We start from the raw sequence: 21134 nt of genomic DNA, 5'->3' as shown, positions 1-21134 counted from the left end.
ACTGTCACTCTGCACTCACTGTCACTCTGCACTCACTGTCACTCTGCACTCACTGTCACTCTGCTGTCACTCTGCACTCACTGCCACTCTGCACTCACTGTCACTCTGCACTCACTGTCACTCTGCACTCACTGTCACTCTGCACTCACTCTGCACTCACTGTCACTCTGCACTCTACTGTCACTCTGCACTCACTGTCACTCTGCACTCTACTGTCACTCTGCACTCTACTGTCACTCTGCACTCACTGTCACTCTGCACTCACTGTCACTCTGCACTCACTGTCACTCTGCTGTCACTCTGCACTCACTGTCACTCTGCACTCACTGTCACTCTGCACTCACTGTCACTCTGCACTCACTGTCACTCTGCACTCACTGTCACTCTGCTGTCACTCTGCACTCACTGTCACTCTGCACTCACTGTCACTCTGCTGTCACTCTGCACTCACTGTCACTCTGCACTCACTGTCACTCTGCTGTCACTCTGCACTCACTGTCACTCTGCAGTCACTGTCACTCTGCTGTCACTCTGCACTCACTGTCACTCTGCACTCACTGTCACTCTGCACTCACTGTCACTCTGCACTCACTGTCACTCTGCACTCACTGTCACTCTGCACTCACTGTCACTCTGCACTCACTGTCACTCTGCACTCACTGTCACTCTGCACTCACTGTCACTCTGCACTCACTGTCACTCTGCACTCACTGTCACTCTGCACTCACTGTCACTCTGCACTCACTGTCACTCTGCACTCACTGTCACTCTGCACTCACTGTCACTCTGCACTCACTGTCACTCTGCACTCACTGTCACTCTGCACTCACTGTCACTCTGCACTCTACTGTCACTCTGCACTCACTGTCACTCTGTACTCACTGTCACTCTGCTGTCACTCTGTACTCACTGTCACTCTGCTGTCACTCTGCACTCACTGTCACTCTGCACTCTACTGTCACTCTGCACTCACTGTCACTCAGCCCCTGTCACTCTGCACTCACTGTCACTCTGCTGTCACTCTGCACTCACTGTCACTCTGCACTCTACTGTCACTCTGCACTCACTGTCACTCAGCCCCTGTCACTCTGCACTCACTGTCACTCTGCACTCACTGTCACTCTGCACTCACTGTCACTCTGCTGTCACTCTGCACTCACTGTCACTCTGCACTCACTGTCACTCTGCTGTCACTCTGCACTCACTGTCACTCTGCACTCACTGTCACTCTGCTGTCACTGCACTCACTGTCACTCTGCACTCGCTGTCACTCTGCACTCGCTGTCACTCTGCACTCACTGTCACTCTGCACTCACTGTCACTCTGCACTCACTGTCACTCTGCACTCACTGTCACTCTGCACTCACTGTCACTCTGCACTCACTGTCACTCTGCACTCACTGTCACTCTGCACTCACTGTCACTCTGCACTCACTGTCACTCTGCACTCACTGTCACTCTGCACTCACTGTCACTCTGCACTCACTGTCACTGCACTCACTGTCACTCTGCTGTCACTCTGTACTCACTGTCACTCTGCTGTCACTCTGTACTCACTGTCACTCTGCTGTCACTCTGTACTCACTGTCACTCTGCTGTCACTCTGCACTCACTGTCACTCTGCACTCACTGTCACTCTGCACTCACTGTCACTCTGTACTCACTGTCACTCTGTACTCACTGTCACTCTGTACTCACTGTCACTCTGCACTCACTGTCACTCTGTACTCACTGTCACTCTGCTGTCACTCTGCACTCACTGTCACTCTGCACTCACTGTCACTCTGCACTCACTGTCACTCTGCACTCACTGTCACTCTGCACTCACTGTCACTCTGCTGTCACTCTGCACTCACTGTCACTCTGCTGTCACTCTGCACTCACTGTCACTCTGCACTCACTGTCACTCTGCACTCACTGTCACTCTGCACTCACTGTCACTCTGCACTCACTGTCACTCTGCACTCACTGTCACTCTGCACTCACTGTCACTCTGCACTCACTGTCACTCTGCACTCACTGTCACTCTGCACTCACTGTCACTCTGCACTCACTGTCACTCTGCACTCACTGTCACTCTGCACTCACTGTCACTCTGTACTCACTGTCACTCTGCTGTCACTCTGTACTCACTGTCACTCTGCTGTCACTCTGCACTCACTGTCACTCTGCACTCTACTGTCACTCTGCACTCTACTGTCACTCTGCACTCACTGTCACTCTGCACTCACTGTCACTCAGCCCCTGTCACTCTGCACTCACTGTCACTCTGCTGTCACTCTGCACTCACTGTCACTCTGCACTCACTGTCACTCTGCACTCACTGTCACTCTGCACTCACTGTCACTCTGCACTCACTGTCACTCTGCTGTCACTGTCACTCTGCACTCACTGTCACTCAGCCCCTGTCACTCTGCACTCACTGTCACTCTGCTGTCACTCTGCACTCACTGTCACTCTGCACTCTACTGTCACTCTGCACTCACTGTCACTCAGCCCCTGTCACTCTGCACTCACTGTCACTCAGCCCCTGTCACTCTGCACTCACTGTCACTCTGCACTCACTCTGCACTCACTGTCACTCTGCACTCACTGTCACTCTGCACTCACTGTCACTCTGCACTCACTGTCACTCTGCACTCACTGTCACTCTGCACTCACTGTCACTCTGCACTCACTGTCACTCTGCACTCACTGTCACTCACTGTCACTCTGTACTCACTGTCACTCTGTACTCACTGTCACTCTGCTGTCACTCTGCTGTCACTCTGCTGTCACTCTGCTGTCACTGTCACTCTGCTGTCACTGTCACTCTGCACTCACTGTCACTCTGCACTCACTGTCACTCTGCTGTCACTCTGCACTCACTGTCACTCTGCACTCACTGTCACTCTGCACTCACTGTCACTCTGCACTCGCTGTCACTCTGCACTCGCTGTCACTCTGCTGTCACTCTGCACTCACTGTCACTCTGCACTCACTGTCACTCTGCACTCACTGTCACTCTGCACTCGCTGTCACTCTGCTGTCACTCTGCACTCGCTGTCACTCTACTGTCACTCTGCACTCACTGTCACTCTGCACTCACTGTCACTCTGCACTCACTGTCACTCTGCACTCACTGTCACTCTGCACTCACTGTCACTCTGCACTCACTGTCACTCTGCACTCACTGTCACTCTGCACTCACTGTCACTCTGCACTCACTGTCACTCTGCACTCACTGTCACTCTGCACTCACTGTCACTGCACTCACTGTCACTCTGCTGTCACTCTGTACTCACTGTCACTCTGCTGTCACTCTGTACTCACTGTCACTCTGCTGTCACTCTGTACTCACTGTCACTCTGCTGTCACTCTGCACTCACTGTCACTCTGCACTCACTGTCACTCTGCACTCACTGTCACTCTGTACTCACTGTCACTCTGTACTCACTGTCACTCTGCTGTCACTCTGCACTCACTGTCACTCTGTACTCACTGTCACTCTGCTGTCACTCTGCACTCACTGTCACTCTGTACTCACTGTCACTCTGCTGTCACTCTGCACTCACTGTCACTCTGCACTCACTGTCACTCTGCACTCACTGTCACTCTGCACTCACTGTCACTCTGCACTCACTGTCACTCTGCTGTCACTCTGTACTCACTGTCACTCTGCTGTCACTCTGTACTCACTGTCACTCTGCTGTCACTCTGTACTCACTGTCACTCTGCACTCACTGTCACTCTGCACTCACTGTCACTCTGCACTCACTGTCACTCTGCACTCACTGTCACTCTGCACTCACTGTCACTCTGCACTCACTGTCACTCTGCACTCACTGTCACTCTGCACTCACTGTCACTCTGCACTCACTGTCACTCTGCACTCACTGTCACTCTGCACTCACTGTCACTCTGCACTCACTGTCACTCTGCACTCACTGTCACTCTGCACTCACTGTCACTCTGCACTCTACTGTCACTCTGCACTCTACTGTCACTCTGCACTCTACTGTCACTCTGCACTCTACTGTCACTCTGCACTCACTGTCACTCTGCTGTCACTCTGTACTCACTGTCACTCTGTACTCACTGTCACTCTGTACTCACTGTCACTCTGTACTCGCTGTCACTCTGTACTCGCTGTCACTCTGCTGTCACTCTGCTGTCACTCTGCTGTCACTCTGCTGTCACTCTACTGTCACTCTGCTGTCACTCTACTGTCACTCTGCACTCACTGTCACTCTGCACTCACTGTCACTCTGCACTCACTGTCACTCTGCACTCACTGTCACTCTGCACTCACTGTCACTCTGCACTCACTGTCACTCTGCACTCACTGTCACTCTGCACTCACTGTCACTCACTGTCACTCTGTACTCACTGTCACTCTGTACTCACTGTCACTCTGCTGTCACTCTGCTGTCACTCTGCTGTCACTCTGCTGTCACTCTGCTGTCACTCTGCTGTCACTCTGCTGTCACTGTCACTCTGCACTCACTGTCACTCTGCACTCACTGTCACTCTGCACTCACTGTCACTCTGCACTCACTGTCACTCTGCTGTCACTCTGCACTCACTGTCACTCTGCACTCACTGTCACTCTGCTGTCACTGCACTCACTGTCACTCTGCACTCACTGTCACTCTGCACTCACTGTCACTCTGCTGTCACTCTGCACTCACTGTCACTCTGCACTCACTGTCACTCTGCACTCACTGTCACTCTGCTGTCCCTCTGCACTCACTGTCACTCTGCACTCACTGTCACTCTGCTGTCACTCTGCACTCACTGTCACTCTGCACTCACTGTCACTCTGCTGTCACTCTGCACTCACTGTCACTCTGCACTCACTGTCACTCTGCACTCACTGTCACTCTGCTGTCACTGTCACTCTGCTGTCACTCTGCACTCACTGTCACTCTGCACTCACTGTCACTCTGCACTCACTGTCACTCTGCACTCACTGTCACTCTGCACTCACTGTCACTCTGCTGTCACTCTGCACTCACTGTCACTCTGCACTCACTGTCACTCTGCACTCACTGTCACTCTGCACTCACTGTCACTCTGCACTCACTGTCACTCTGCACTCACTGTCACTCTGCACTCACTGTCACTCTGCAGTCACTGTCACTCTGCAGTCACTGTCACTCTGCTGTCACTCTGCACTCACTGTCACTCTGCACTCACTGTCACTCTACTGTCACTCTGCACTCACACTCACTGTCACTCTACTGTCACTCTGCACTCACTGTCACTCTGCACTCACTGTCACTCTGCACTCACTGTCACTCTGCACTCACTGTCACTCTGCACTCACTGTCACTCTGCACTCACTGTCACTCTGCACTCACTGTCACTCTGCACTCACTGTCACTCTGCACTCACTGTCACTCTGCACTCACTGTCACTCTGCTGTCACTCTGCACTCACTGTCACTCTGCACTCACTGTCACTCTGCACTCACTGTCACTCTGCTGTCACTCTGCACTCACTGTCACTCTGCTGTCACTCTGCACTCACTGTCACTCTGCACTCACTGTCACTCTGCTGTCACTCTGTACTCACTGTCACTCTGCTGTCACTCTGTACTCACTGTCACTCTGCTGTCACTCTGCACTCACTGTCACTCTGCACTCACTGTCACTCTGCACTCACTGTCACTCTGCACTCACTGTCACTCACTGTCACTCTGCACTCACTGTCACTCTGCACTCACTGTCACTCTGCACTCACTGTCACTCTGCACTCACTGTCACTCTGCACTCACTGTCACTCTGCACTCACTGTCACTCTGCACTCACTGTCACTCTGCACTCACTGTCACTCTGCTGTCACTCTGCACTCACTGTCACTCTGCTGTCACTCTGCACTCACTGTCACTCTACTGTCACTCTGCACTCACTGTCACTCTGCTGTCACTCTGCACTCACTGTCACTCTGCTGTCACTCTGCACTCACTGTCACTCTGCTGTCACTCTGCACTCACTGTCACTCTGCACTCACTGTCACTCTGCTGTCACTCTGTACTCACTGTCACTCTGTACTCACTGTCACTCTACTGTCACTGCACTCACTGTCACTCTGCACTCACTGTCACTCTACTGTCACTCTGCACTCACTGTCACTCTGCACTCACTGTCACTCTGCTGTCACTCTGCACTCACTGTCACTCTGCACTCACTGTCACTCTGCACTCACTGTCACTCTGCACTAACTGTCACTCTGCTCTCGCTGTCACTCTGCACTCGCTGTCACTCTGCACTCACTGTCACTCTGCACTCACTGTCACTCTGCACTCACTGTCACTCTGCACTCACTGTCACTCTGCACTCACTGTCACTCTGCACTCACTGTCACTCTGCACTCACTGTCACTCTGCACTCACTGTCACTCTGCACTCACTGTCACTCTGCACTCACTGTCACTCTGCACTCACTGTCACTCTGCACCCACTGTCACTCTGCACCCACTGTCACTCTGCACTCACTGCCACTCTGCACTCTCAATCTTCACTCTCAATCTGCACTCTCAATCTGCACTCTCAATCTGCACTCTCAATCTGCACTCTCAATCTGCACTCTCAAACTGCACTCTCAAACTGCACTCTCAAACTGCACTCTCAAACTGCACTCTCAAACTGCACTCTGCACTCTCAAACTGCACTCTGCACTCTCAAACTGCACTCTCAAACTGCACTCTCAAACTGCACTCTCAAACTGCACTCTCAAACTGCACTCTCAAACTGCACTCTCAACTCTCAAACTGCACTCTCAACTCTCAAACTGCACTCTCAACTCTCAAACTGCACTCTCAACTCTCAAACTGCACTCTCAACTCTCAAACTGCACTCTCAACTCTCAATGTGCACTCTCAACGTGCACTCTCAACTCTCAATCTGCACTCTCAATCTGCACTCTCAAACTGCACTCAAACTGCACTCTCAAACTGCTCTCAAACTGCACTCTCAAACTGCTCTCAAACTGCACTCTCAAACTGCACTCTCAAACTGCACTCTCAAACTGCACTCTCAAACTGCACTCTCAAACTGCACTCTCAAACTGCACTCTGATTCTGCACTCTCAAACTGCACTCTGATTCTGCACTCTCAAACTGCACTCTGATTCTGCACTCTCAAACTGCACTCTGCACTCTCAATCTGCACTCTCAACTCTCAAACTGCACTCTCAACTCTCAAACTGCATTTTGCACTCTCAAACTGCACTCTGATTCTGCACTCTGATTCCCACTTCACGTGCCTTTTCAAAATTCAGCAGCAAGAACTTGTGCACTTGTGTTTGGGATTGGAATTGTGAAAGGCGGGTGGGAGTTCCGTATGGTGCCCCTGCAGAATGTGACGAGGGGCCCGAGTCTCTTGCGTCTTGTATATTTATCGGCATGTGGCTGAATAGGGGGGCCCGCTGAAGGGTCGCCCACCGCCCCACCTCTAGCGCAGCAGGGGCTTGTGTTATTGTGTTATGTCCCTGTGTATTACTGTATTGAACTCACATGTAAATGTGAGAGAGAATGTGTCTGCGAGAGTTAGAGAGTGTGCGTGCGTGCGGCCTGTGTTGCTTCACTGTGTATTTACTTCTATCAGCGTGCAAGGGCTCCGTCTCTTGGTGGGTCTCATATTGCTCCCCATTTTGTAAAGTCCTCCAGCATCGACGCCCCTTCCTCCGCTTCCACGCCCACGGGGTCAGGGCCCTCTACCTGAGCAGGAGATGCGTGTGTTTTCGTATCATTTGCGCTTGAGCGCACTCCAGAAAGCTAACGTCCAACACACACCGTCTGAACGAGCCGTGTTTCACGCATTTCCCTTCCCATATGCTTCACATCAGCATTTAGCCCGTTCCTAAGAGCTCCAAGAACTGGCGACTGTGCCAGTCCAGACACACAGACAAAGAGAAATCTTCCAAGGATCAAGCAATGTGGTCAGCCAGGGAAGACGTGGCTACCCTCGGAGCCCAGGCTGGAACCCCTCACTCACTGTATGTATTATATTTATATCACTAGTTGATATACTCCTTTGCCACACGTAAAACCCCCAATTTCCCAGCCTTCCAACCAGCCTTGAAACCAAACCAGTTAGCGCTTAGTATTGATTCCGTTCACACGGAGGTGCTATAGCATCCACGCTCTCATTTGCAATTACGCACCTTATTACGAATTACTCAACTCACTGGCATTCCAGAAGGGTTGGACGGGGGAATTGCGGCTTAAATATATGAGGCGACAAGGTACTCGTGAAAGCGCTCGGCGTACGTAAGTCAAGTCAACATTCCTAAAGTCAAGCCTTGAATATGGGCAGGTCTAGTTCGGTAATTTACAGTGACTGACGGACGTTCCTCAGTCTTCTGATTGCCCAGGTAGGGGTCTGTCTGCTGTGTGGACCTCTGCATCCACTGCAAGGGTCGGTATCTGACCCCGTAGGCTTGCTCAAATCCGCGCCGCCTTTCATACTTCCAGGGTCGATAAAAAGAGTAACAACGTATCCGCTGTATGTCAAGGGCGCAAAGATATCCCACGGGGCCGTGTCCTCTATTAATACCTACGTTACATTCTCCATTAGAACGGGCATGAGAAATGAAGCACGGGGAGGTGGATCCGCTTAAGATCACACAGTGTCCTAAAGCAGGGAGCCGAGACTACGACTCAGGAACCGCAGCCAGTAACATACCTAGACTATGCCTCTTCACCAATTGCAATGTCTCTTCCTCAGCTAACAAGTGCATGGAGGATGCTCAAAGTATTAGGATTTAGAAGTCGAAATGATGCCCCGTAGTCCTTTTTGGCAAGTCTGTTTTATATACATACCTTTAAATGTGTATCGATTCACTCGCTGCACCGTTAAAGTACAACCACCGAACACTGTGAGCCTAGCACAGGAAGGGCACATTTAAAGGATGCCGCCTCGCCCAGCCCGCCCAGCAATCACCCAAGAAGTAAATCACCACCAGCGCCCTGCCGTTTTGGCACCATCATGCCACTCCTCTCCAGGAGACAGACGCCCAGAAGGACCAGTTTGCATTGCTCTACGAGGCTCGTTCATCTATTCGTTCAACCAACCAGTGACAACTTACGAGCCAGACCAGTTGCCTATAACGGCGTCTGACTAATGAAAAGTTGTACATACTGGACAGTTCGAAGGCGCCAAGTACTCATAAAAACTTTGCCATCAGTTGTTGGCATATCCGCTCTAGGGCGCTTCGAGGAGACCTAGCGCCGAACGCACGTCCACCTGAGATCAGGGCGCGCGGGGACTCACCTGAGCCGAGTGTGCGCGGAGCAGCGCCTCTCTGCGTCTTCCTGGCGCTCAGGAGCAGCCGGTCACCGCGAGCATCGGGCTCCGAGCGCTAGATGTGCCTCCTCGCTCCCCCTCTCCCCTCGCCGGGTTGTTATGAAGTGGGCTCGAATAGTTTCTCTATGGAAACGCGTTCCCTCCCTCGTGTATATATAAAAGTGGCGCATCACGAGGTGGAGCCGTAACTCCAGACGTACAGTCTTCTTTGGAGATGATTTCATTAAGGAGGAAACCAGCAGGGAGCCTGCGGGGGAGGGGTTCAGAGAGATGGAAGAGGGGAGGGACGTCACAGGGTCTCTCTAAGGACCAACTCTTGCATGTGCCAGGGAAAGGCGACGTGTTGTGAAATGAATTCTCTTTTCTACAGCCCATGACAGAACGTCAGACTCTTGTTCTTGAACTAATGAAGCCCTTTCCCGGCCTGGCATGCAGCAGCTGCGCGCTGAGCGCTGCTGAATGGTGAACGCGCTCGGCCATCTGGATTCACTTACGGAGGCACCCTGACAGCTCCTAATTATAATTAATGTACTTCTTTGCGCGCACACGCACGAAAAATGCTACACATGCCCGACGAAAACGACATTTAGCCTATCACTTCAAGGCTATTAAAACGACACCACAGCGAAGACGAATCACTGGCCAGATGACATAACACACTAAGGAATGTGTCTCGCCAAAGCCCTAGAGATCCTTTTTTTTTTCTCTTTAAAATTAGGAGCTCGAAACTCCTCCCACTTCGTGGGCGTAGGCCGAGCCCTAAAAAGAAGTGGGCTTGATTGCGAATTTTTTGTACGCCCAGATTTATGTAAGCAGTCAGTTGAATTACAGTGGCAGCTTCGACAGTTAATCCCGAAGTTTCAAACAAAGGGTGCGCAGGCATTTTTGATGTTTCCTGCCAAAATGAAAGTAATGTTTAAGGAGCGCACCTATTTCTTTATGGCTGCTGCCTCTGCTAAAGAGTTTTTGGGCAAGATGTAATGTAATATGCTAGAAGTGTTTAATTTGTAACTATCTGTAGGCAATTTAATTGTTAAGGAGGGCTTTCCTTTTCATGACTTTCTTGAGTTGCTTCTTTTTAGAATAGTATTATATCTTTTTTCTCTGGATGGTAAGATGATATTATCTCTCGCAGGTGAAGGCAGGGGGTTGGGGGCAAGCTCGCATCAACAGGACCATAAGTCCTAAAGCCTCGTTAAAGGGAGGGGGGAGGTTGGGGGGGGGAGTTGGGGTAGGCATAGGGGATACAGAGGGGGGTGGGTAGCACGAGGGGGGTGTAAAAAAGGGGGAAAAACTGTTCACAGCAATTAACAAGAAAATTACAATACAGCAGTAAAAAGAAGTTTGAAAGTAGAACCCGTAATATTATTTATCTTGGATTTGAGAAAATAAGGGACTCTAAGTTGTGTATGTGTTGGTTTTTGATTGTTATGATTAAAAAATGGTGACTAAAGGATTAAGAATTTGTTCATTGAACGTGTCTGGTCTTAATAATCCTATGAAGAGACAAAAAGTGGCAGCTGAACTGAGATATATCTGTCCGGACATACTCTGTGTACAAGAAACTCATATTCCATGGTCAAAAATGGAGGTGCTAAAGGAATTGGGATTTTCGTTAGTGGTCGCGTCAGGGCAATCCAGTATGATAAGGGGAGTTGCTATTCTTGCTAAACGAAACTGTATAAATACTGGTCGGAAACTAATGGACAAAAATGGGCAGTGGGCCATAGCAGAGTGTAGTCTTGAAGGGAGGAACTTGACGCTTTGTACAATATATGGAGCTAACCTGGATGACCCGGAAGCTTTGAATGAAATAAACTTGGAACTGGCTACCTGGCCGCAACCAGTGGTGGTATGTGGAGATTTTAATATAAACTTGCTGAATAGAGCATTACAGGATGGGTCTGACAAGTATAAGGGGCGAAAACCAAAAGTATTTAAGGCATTGTACAATCTAGTTAGCGATCAAGGACTTGTGGATGTCTGGGGAAGTCTGAGGGGACAGTATAGTGGGTTTACATTTTATTCCTTCCCCCACAAGAAGCTGGTTAGATTGGATTATTTCTTTGCACCAGTATCATTACTGGTCGGCGCTACAATAAGTGTTTACCCCAGGATTACATCGGATCACGCACCTATTGTATTTGAATTACAAGGATGTCCTAATAGACCTAAATGTCTAAATTTTACGTATGATCGAAAGTTGGGGCTAAATAATGAGTTTAAAGTCCACATGGATAGGTGGATTAATGTTTTTTTCCAGAATAACAAAGGGACTTATTTGCTGTGACATTGTAAAGGAGTCTTTCCACAATGTCATTATGTTATCCGAAGCCCAGAGCCCTGAGGGGTCCCACAATTTCATAATTTCAGTTTCCATATTATCCCTATTGTGGAGTAGAATTTTGTACAATATGGCCATCTCCCCTCTCCTCACTCTAGGATTATTGATTAAATTCCACAGGGGATTCTCATTCTCTAAATCCCAAATTTGGCTTCCCCACCAGGCTGACAGCTGATAAAACTTAAATCTCGTGAGAGTACCCCCTGTTAAACTAACCAAAAATTCCCAATTTAGGGCTTTCGAAGCATCCAAAAAATCCCCCCATCTAAAAAGACTAGCTCTCTTCAACGGGAGAGCTAGTTGATCACCCAAACATTCAGGAGTACCTGGAGAGTCCCAAATCGGAGCAAAAGAGTGATAATAATGGATAGATAGCAACTTGCAAATTTGATACCAGTAATGTAAAGCGGCTTTCAAAACCTTCAGTCTAACTTTTTTGAAAAATTTTTGATCCCCAAACTTAAACAAGAAAAAATCTGCATCAAATGGAAGGTCATGCAACATTGCCCGAAAAATTAAGCTATTAGACGTAGAATCCAATTTATTGGCTAAGAGTCGAAAATTTTTAAGCTGAAAGGCATAACAATATAATAATAAGTCTGGAAGAGCCAAGCCTCCTATTTTTAGTCCTCTCCTCAGCTTTTTCCATGCTATCCTTGGGGATTTTGTCGCCCAAATAAAGGATCCAATCCTGCCTTGTAAATTAAGAATATCTTTTTTATTAAATACTAAAGGGATAGAATTAAACAAAAATGTTACCTTCGGTAATATAATCATTTTTACTAAATTCACCCTACCATAAATATTTAAGGGTAGAGAGTTCCATTTAGACAATAATTTTTTAATCTCTTTTATCACGGTTTCCCAGCTGGTCTTAGGGATTTCTTCTACCTTCTGAGTCAGTTGGATACCAAGATATCTCATCTTAGATTTTGCTTCTGGGATAGGGACTGGACTATTCCAACACATAACCTCGGTTTTATCCCTATTGATACTATATCCAGAAACAATACCAAAATCATCAGCTAGTTTAAATAATCTAGGTATAGCTTCAGATGGGTTTGAGGTATAAAGAAGAAGATCATCAGCGTATAATGCTGTCCTGATTATTAATTCTCCTATGTTAAAAGGGACAATTACAGAGTCTTGTCTCAAAGCACAAACAAATGGTTCGATATATATATCGAACAATAATGGAGACAAGGGGCATCCCTGCCTTGTACCTCTATGAATGTGCAACCAATCGGACAAACCGCCATTTACCAATATCCTTGCTCTCGGGCCCTTATATAAAGTTTTAACCCCATTAATAAACTAAATAGACTCCTTTACAATGTCACAGCAAATAATCAAACCAGCTAATTTGCGAAGAAACCATTTGTATACCATGTACAGAGTTTATTGGACTCCTGCGAAACTTTCCAAGATGTCGGTAGTTAAGTATTTTTGTCCAAGATGTAAGTTGCAGGATGCAAATGATATTCATATGTTTCTGGAATGTCCCAATATAAGAAACTTTTGGGAACAGGTGTGTAAGTTTTTGGAGGATGTACTTACATTTTCAATTCCATGTACCCCCAACTTGGTTTTTTTTGGTCTCCAATCAGATTACGTTTTGGATAGTAATTTATCACAGTTTATCTTTTATGTAATAGTGATCGCCAGAAGAGAGATCTGTAAGGTATGGAAATCGGCACTCCCTCCAATATTTGCAGATTGTCTCAAAAACATTATGGTGGTGAGTAAATTTGATATGTTATGTGGTGGAGAAAAGTCTGTAAATCTGTGGTCAGCTTTAAATGCATGGAGCGAAAGATAAAATAAACCTAAGCTCCAATGATTATGCCAGAGGTTTTGTGGTCCTGTCCTTCCTGAGTAGCAAGTATCATCATGACAGGAAGTTGGACGGGTAACAATCCTACCTCTGGGCAATCCTTAAAGGCTATCCACAAACACGAGGGTCGGAATAGGAAGGTTTGTGTCAGTGGCCTGAGGAACGCCTATTCAGAGTAATCATTTTCTGGTGGCATATATGAGGACACAAAAAAAAAAAAAAAGAATAACAAAGGGACAGCCGCAGTTGGGGTAATTTGGGATACCTTCAAGGCCGGTTACCGTGGTGAATGTATGAGTTTTTCATTCTGGCAGCAAAAGAAATTTAAGCAAGAGTTGGCTACCTTATACGGACGCTTGACTCAGTCTGAAATTTTATTGACGAACGGAGTAGCTAGTGGACTGACTGACCTAGCTCATTTAGAGAATGAGGTGGCAAAAGATAGGGCCAACGTCTTGGGGTTTTGATGTGCTGAGAATGCAAGAAAGTACTTAACGTCGAGAATGGAAAAACAGGAGTATGGCGAAACAATTGGGAAAAGGTTGGCTGTCCAATTACGTATGAAGGAGTCTGCTAGAAATATTTCAGGCACTGAGAGATCCTACTGGGGTACTGCATTCTGAACCCCAGCAGATTCTGAAGATTTTCCAGCAGTTTTCATTCTGAATTATACGCACGGCAAACTGGGCTAGATGCTGGATCAGATTGGTTAGAAAAGTTTGAAGAAGGCTTAAAGGTATTAGATTCCACACTAGCATAGGAATTGGAATCTCCAATATCGGGGCTGGAATTGGAAACAGCAGTAAAGAGTCTCATGTTTGGTAAGGCTACAGGCCCTGACAGAATACCTTGTGAGGTTTATAGACAGTTTTATAATATTATTAAAGACGAGCTGTTAGTTGTCATGCAGATGGCTCAGTTGGGATTTCCTCCCAAATCATGAACCGACGCCACAATAGCGGTGTTTTGTAAGAAGGGTAAGCAGCCGGATATAGTGGGATCTTATCGTCCTATATCTTTATTAAATGCCGACAACAATATCTATTCCAAGATCTTGGCAAATCGATTATCAGCAGTTATGGCGTCTTTAGTCTCACAACAACAGCACGGCTTTATACCGAAAAGGGGAACTGTAGATCATGTCAACAAGGTAATTACGCTTTTTGATATTGCTGCAGCGAAGAAAAATGATTTAGCGCTTATCTTACTCGACGCTGAGAAAGCGTTCGATCGTGTTCATTGGGGTTATATGTGGAGACTTATGGATAAAATGGGATTTGGACAGAAATTTATTGTTGCCTTACAGTCTCTTTATTCAACCCCTACGGCGAAGATCTCTGCTATGGGATTACTCTCGGACTCTTTGAATATAACTCGTGGAACTCACCAAGGGTGTCCGTGTTCTCCCCTTTTGTTTGCCTTATATATCAACCCTTTTATTGAACAACTGATTAGAAGCGGACTGATTTTACCTTATCGAGTATTGGGTTATACTTTTTCTGTTTTCGCGTACGCGGACAACATTGCTGTGGCAACAACAAATCCAGCTACCGCTATTGTAGAGATTGAGCGATTGGCGAAGGAGTTTGGTAGTGTAACGGGATACAAGCTTAACGTATCCAAGACGCAGATTTTGTGCTCTGACACTTTAGTCTGGCAGGACGAGAGGGTAGTTAAAGAGGCAATGTATTTAGGGATACAGTTAAAGGCAAATGTGACCGAATTGGTTGATGGAAATTGGAGCTCACTGATGGCTAAAATTAAGAACTCTTTAGATAGGTGGGAACGTCTACACCTTACCATCATTGGTCGGTCAAATATCATAAAAATGAATGTACTACCAAAGGTTCTTTACCTGTTGAGGTCAATACCTTTAGAAATATCAAGAAATAGGATACAGACTTTACAGTCGATGTGTGGCAAATTTATTTGGAGCCCAGGCAGACCTAGACGAGCAATGAAATATATGATTTTACCTCTAGTTAGGGGGGATGGCGGTACCTGATTTTTTCTTATATTATGTAACCTGTTTTTTTTATTGAAGATGAGGGTATTGATTACGGGTGAAACAGTGGCGGATACGGCTACTGCCCCTTCTATTTTTGAAATGCTATTAGGCCCAGTTGCAAAATAATGCTTATTTATTGAGCCAGATGGAAGCTACTATAAACGGACACGTTTCAAGGTATTGATCAGCGCAGCTAAGGTCTGGAAATGGTTTGCTAAAGTAACGGCAATTGGGAAAATCTCTTATTATACTCCTTTTAAAGCCTCTAGGCATCTTCCAGGGATATTTACTGATGATGTGGCAATAAAGTGGCAGAGGAAGGGGGTGAGATGGCTGGGGGATTTGCATATGGATGATGGGCCTCATAAGTCATTTGATGAGTTAAAGGAAGAATTTTCTTTCCCTAGAACTTATTTTTTTTAATTTCTACAAATACGGGATTATTTATTTGGAGGTAAGATCGCAATGCAAAAAAATAAAGTAGTTGAAGGAGTAAGAAAACAGATTAAAATAGGTATGTTATATCAAATATTGCTTATGGGGAGAACTGATGATCTTGATAATGTAAGGCTGAAGTGGGTTACTGCACTAGATGACCCAGATATAGTTGTAGAAGATTTGCATTTGATGGCTAATGAGGCATTAATGTCTGCAAATTTAAAAGCCCAATTTTTTAAGACGTTGTTTGATTTATACTATACTCCCGTTCGGATGGCAAAATGGGGGGGGAGGGAATGAGGGTAAATGTTTTCGCTGTAAGGCTGATGATGCAGACAGTACACATTTTTTTAGCTGTGTTAAACTTCAATGTTTTATAGCAGAAATTGGAAAGTTGTTGTCACTGGTAACTAAAATGCCTGTAGATATCACACCCGCCATGATGCTATTGGGGAAAATACCCATGGATAGGTCAATGGACTCAATATCAATTTCGTCACTTTATTTTTTTTTTCTATGACTGTTGCACGGCTATGTATAGCCACTGACTGGCTTCAGGAGAAACCACCTGATTTTCATCAATGGCGAGCTAAAATGTACAGTCTATTTAATTTGGAGTGGGGTCTCTTTTCTATTAGGGGTATTAGAAAGAAAAAATAGGGCATAAAAATTTGGGGTTCTTTTCGAGACTATTATGAGGATTGACAGTAGATGAATGATGAACTGTATAGGAAATCGATGGAATGCTAAGGGGTCAAGCATTGTGGGCAGGATGAACTGCTTTGTCTTGATTAATCGGTTCTTTTGTAATGAATTTGTTCATGCCTGCAAATGAATGCTGGTCCTTATTTTTTTTGTACTTGTATCTGTTAATGTTTCTTGCTGTGAACATATAAATAAAAAAATAAAAAAAGGAAGCAGTGGTGACTCCAAACCGTAGTACTTTAAATTGGTAATGATGATCCGCTATGGTGAATCGGAGGTATTTGCGATGGGCAGAATGAATTTGAATGTGGAAATATGCGTCTTTTAAGTCTAGAGTGGACATATAATCGCTCTGCTGCAGAAGCTGGAAACTTGTTGGAGTGTTACCATGTGGAAATGCTCTGACAGAGGTTTAGTTGTCTGAGATCTCGAATAGGTCTCAAGGAGCCGTCCTTTTTAGGATGAGAAAGTACAGGGAGTACACGCCTGTCCCCTGATGTTATAACAGCACAGGTTCTATGGCTCCTTTGAAGAGGAGAGAATGGATTTCTTGCTGAAGTAGATGTAAATGTTCCGGTAACATTTTGTGAGAATGTGGTGGTATGTTTGGAGGATTGTTGGTAAGCTCCAGGCAAGAACCATGTTGGATAATTCCTAACACTAATTTGTCTGTAGTGATAGATTGCCAAATGGGGAGGAATTGTAGAAGACGTTCCCCGAAAGGTGTTAAATGATTGGGGAGGGAAGTGTAGGCAAGTCACTGCTTGTTGGGGGAGGGGGAATTACGCGGTGCAGAATCCTGGCCTCAACCTTTGATGTTGTTACCTCTATATCCTCTTCTAAAGAAACCCCTTGTAGAGGAAGATTAACTGCTGCCTTTGTAAGAGGTGGCAGTATTATCTGAGGTCATGGCTTGCGACCCTCCACCATAGAAGGATCGACGAAAGGAGCCCAGATTAGAAGGAGACTGCAAAGTTCCCATAGACTGGGCTACTTCGGTGTCTTTTTTTTTTTCTTCTAATGACTTACCTACTTTGTGCGCAAATAGATGTTCCTTGTCAAAAGGAGGATTTAAAATAGACTGTTGTACTTCTGGTGAGAAACCAGAAATCCTCAACCATGCATGTTTTTTCAGTAACACACTAGTGTTGATTTCTTTAGCTGCGTTGTAGGCAGCATCTAAATCGCATAATATTCAGGAATTGGATATGAACTTCCCTTCCTAGACTAAATCCTGGTCTTTTGCTTTGGGCTCATCTGGGAGGTATTGTAGCAACTATTCCATTTCGTCCCAGTGTGCCCTATCATATCTGGATAGCAGGGCCTGGATTTTGGCAATGAGCCAATGATTTGCTGCTTGGGCGGTTACTCGTTTGCCAGAGGTGTCTAATAGTTTTGACTCTTTGTCTGGAGGGGGAGCATCCCCTGTAGTCTGTGAGTTGGCCTGTTTACGGGCATTAGAGACCTCCAAAGAGTCTAGTGGTAACTATCCTTTAATAAAGACTGAATCTGAGGGAGCAGATTGATATTTTTTATCAATCCTGGGGGAGAGAATGCAATATCGTACTGGATCTTTAAAGATGTCGTTGGCATGTCTCATCATGCCTTTAAGCATAGGTAGAGTGTGACTAGCCCTCTGTGTGGCACTAAGCATTTCAAATAGGAAACCTTCCTCTAAAGATTCCTAGTGCAACTGTACCCCATGATATTTTGCAGCTCTAGCAAGTAATTCTAGATATCCTACATAGCCGTCAGGAGGGGAAGGCTCTGCAGGGTAAAGATCTGGGTTGTTATCTATAGGTAAATCTGGTTGATAATACTTTGTTAAATATTGTCCCCCTCATCTCCATCATCGTCAGGTGGTGGAGAGTTAGTTGGTGTAATCAGTAAATTACACAAAGGTGGAGGGGTTGGTGTAGGGGAACGTGGTAAAAGAGGAGGAGGGAAAGGGTTAGTACCCACATTCTTCCTCTTGAAAGGAATAAAGAAAGATGGTTCTCTGACTCAGGTTTGCGTTTCTGAGGTGACTTAGTAAGAACACGTCCTGTATCTGGATTTATATAAAGTTCCTATTCTTTAGGGTCAATTTGGGTGTTGAGGCGTCAAAGATCGGATTGCGCAGCTTCAAAGGAACAGTTTTAGGTTTCGGCACCAAAGATTTAGGTGCCGGGGTAGAATCACTTTTCAGCGCTGAAGGTTTTGGTGCTGAAGGAGGCTTTGTTTTCGGTGTCAACAATTTCGGCTCCAAATCGGTTTTTGGCTTCGAGCCTGATTTCGTCCGAGCCTGAAGTATTCTTCCAACTCGGAGTCTGATTCTGGAATGGAGACAAGTTCTGCTTGTTCTTACCCGGCCCCTTGTGCATCGAATTCGGTCTTGGATCCTTCGTCGAAGATGTTGTGCGTGTATTCAACGTTTTCATCGATCAGAATGATCTGCACGCATCGCAATCCTGTTCGTTGTGGGCCGGAGACAAGCACAAGTTGCACACTTCGTGCGAGTCGGTGCGCGGATACTTGGAGTGGCACAGAGGGCAGAATATGAATGGAGTCCATTCTATCAACTGCGAAGTGGACCGATGCGGTTAGGCCAGACGGCCTTCCCAAAGATCTTTGATCGAAATGGAGGGTTTCCTCAACAGATGCAATACGTAGAGTAGTGGGATACGCGTTTGAAACAATACCGACGCGGGTAGAGTGGATTGCGCACCGAGGGGAACCCGAAGAATTGCTTTGAACCGGAGCGCTGCAATACACGTCCAAACCCGATTGCGGAAAAAAACAATACAACAATGTAGTCACCAAAAGGAGGAGTCACCCACCTTGTGACCGGAAAGACTTCTTCGAAGAAAAACAACTTGCAAATATCTGGACCCAACACTAGATGGCAGGAGTATGCAAAGCATGTGATTACAGCTCACATGCCTCGAACTATCATATACAGAGCCTACTTCCTACAGTAGCTCTCTCTGGATCTGCTCTAACTGGGGCATAAAGAAAAGAACTGACATCAGCGTGCTGGGGTGGCACCTATATAGGCACCGCACTTGCTACTTCCAGTGTGGACAACACCACGCAGAGCAGATCACCGCTTCTTACCAGCGCGCAGGGCTACTGCTCATTAAAATTTCCATATCCAGTCTGACACCTTGCAATAATTCTAAGGTAAGAAATCTACAGTTAGAAGTCTCCGTCAGACAATACAAAACTAAAGAAAATATTTAGAAAAAGTGGGATGAAACATAGAAGAGGCGAATCTGAAGTGTTAATATAATGATAACAATGGCAAAGTAGAGACCAGTGGCGGCTGCTATTTACCACCGGTGGCAGGACAGGGGGGGTTTGCTAATTAAAATAATTCAAACAAAACCACTTACCTTCAGGCCGGGCATCCGGCCGGCCGCCACCTCTCAGTCCGCTCACTGCCGCCACTCGCTCCTCGGAAGCAGGAACCAGGAAGCACCAAAGCTCCAGACTCCCCTTTGAAAACAACGTTGCAAAGCAGCATTGTGCTTGGTCTGAGCACCGTGGGGAATGGGGGCCTGAGCATGTTCTGCAACTAGGCTGTAATTCAGCCTGGATGCTGAACACACAAAGTGCTCATGACTGTTATGGGCTGCCCCAGAGAGCCGGCCAAACAGTTATGCACACTTAATAGTGGAGCAACTACTCCTCTTCCTGGCCCCTGCTCTGGCAGTCCATCCCTGCACCAGGAAACAGAAAACTAAAATGTTAATAACGTTGGCTATTATCATTTTTGTTTTCTTTTAACTACTGCTCGCAGAGCAGTGAGGCAACGCTTCTCCGCCTTAGCGGAGGAGTCGACACTGCGAAAGAACGAGCATCAGTTAGTAAGCATTATAACAGAAGCAGCAGACGTGGAAGAGGCTGGCAAAACGGCAGCAGAGACTTCTTAGTCACAAACATGACCCGGCTGCTGTACACATACTCTGATGGAAAAAACTGTTATTTCACAAAAAACAAACACAAAATGTAAGTCAAAATCAATTAACTGCACCTGTCAGATCCTGAGAGAGGGTAGATGTCTGCACCGTCCCAGAAATCTGTGCAACTCTGCAGGATGACATCAGCAGTGCCATGAGACAGCATCTGCTCTGTGTCTACAGGAAAGAAAGAGAAAAACAGTCTTCCACCCGATCAGATAGTAAAGTAAAGATCACATTACTAGAATCCATTTTGATATATGGCAATAATGTTAAGAATGCATATGAAGTAGGTGTAAGGTATATTGGATGAGAAATATTGGCAGTAAGCAGTTGGGTTTCATCTACCCCACATCTGCCCTTACCACTGAAAGGCTAGGATAGAACTGGTGCTAAAATGTGTTTCTCTACATGAAGCTGTGGGTATCAGTAAAGTTCCAGGTCTACAGCTGCTTCTAACTAGTCGCTTTGCAATTCATACTCTCCATTCCCTGCTAGCTAGATACCAAGAATAATTGTGATGCAACAGAACTTTCTGCCATCCACGTCTTTTATGTAAAGGTAGACTTTTGCTT

The 21134-nt window shown here is 46.4% G+C and overlaps 1 protein-coding gene across 4 annotated transcripts in view; it reads right to left on the bottom strand.

Annotated features, from left to right (window-relative positions):
- TMEM94 (transmembrane protein 94) overlaps positions 1-21134 on the bottom strand; it is a 968231-nt gene that overhangs the window by 444791 nt on the left and 502306 nt on the right. For all 4 annotated transcript variants that reach the window (XM_078654522.1, XM_078654523.1, XM_078654524.1 and 1 more), the window contains one exon: positions 20634-20736. In XM_078654522.1, coding sequence (XP_078510648.1) covers positions 20634-20736 — 103 coding nt within the window. The remainder of the gene's footprint in view (positions 1-20633; positions 20737-21134) is intronic.

This window comes from Lissotriton helveticus, chromosome 7, assembly GCF_964261635.1.
Source record: "Lissotriton helveticus chromosome 7, aLisHel1.1, whole genome shotgun sequence".
NCBI lineage: Eukaryota > Metazoa > Chordata > Amphibia > Caudata > Salamandridae > Lissotriton > Lissotriton helveticus.
Note: the sequence above shows the minus strand (reverse complement) of the source record. Positions and strands in the feature narration are given on the sequence as shown.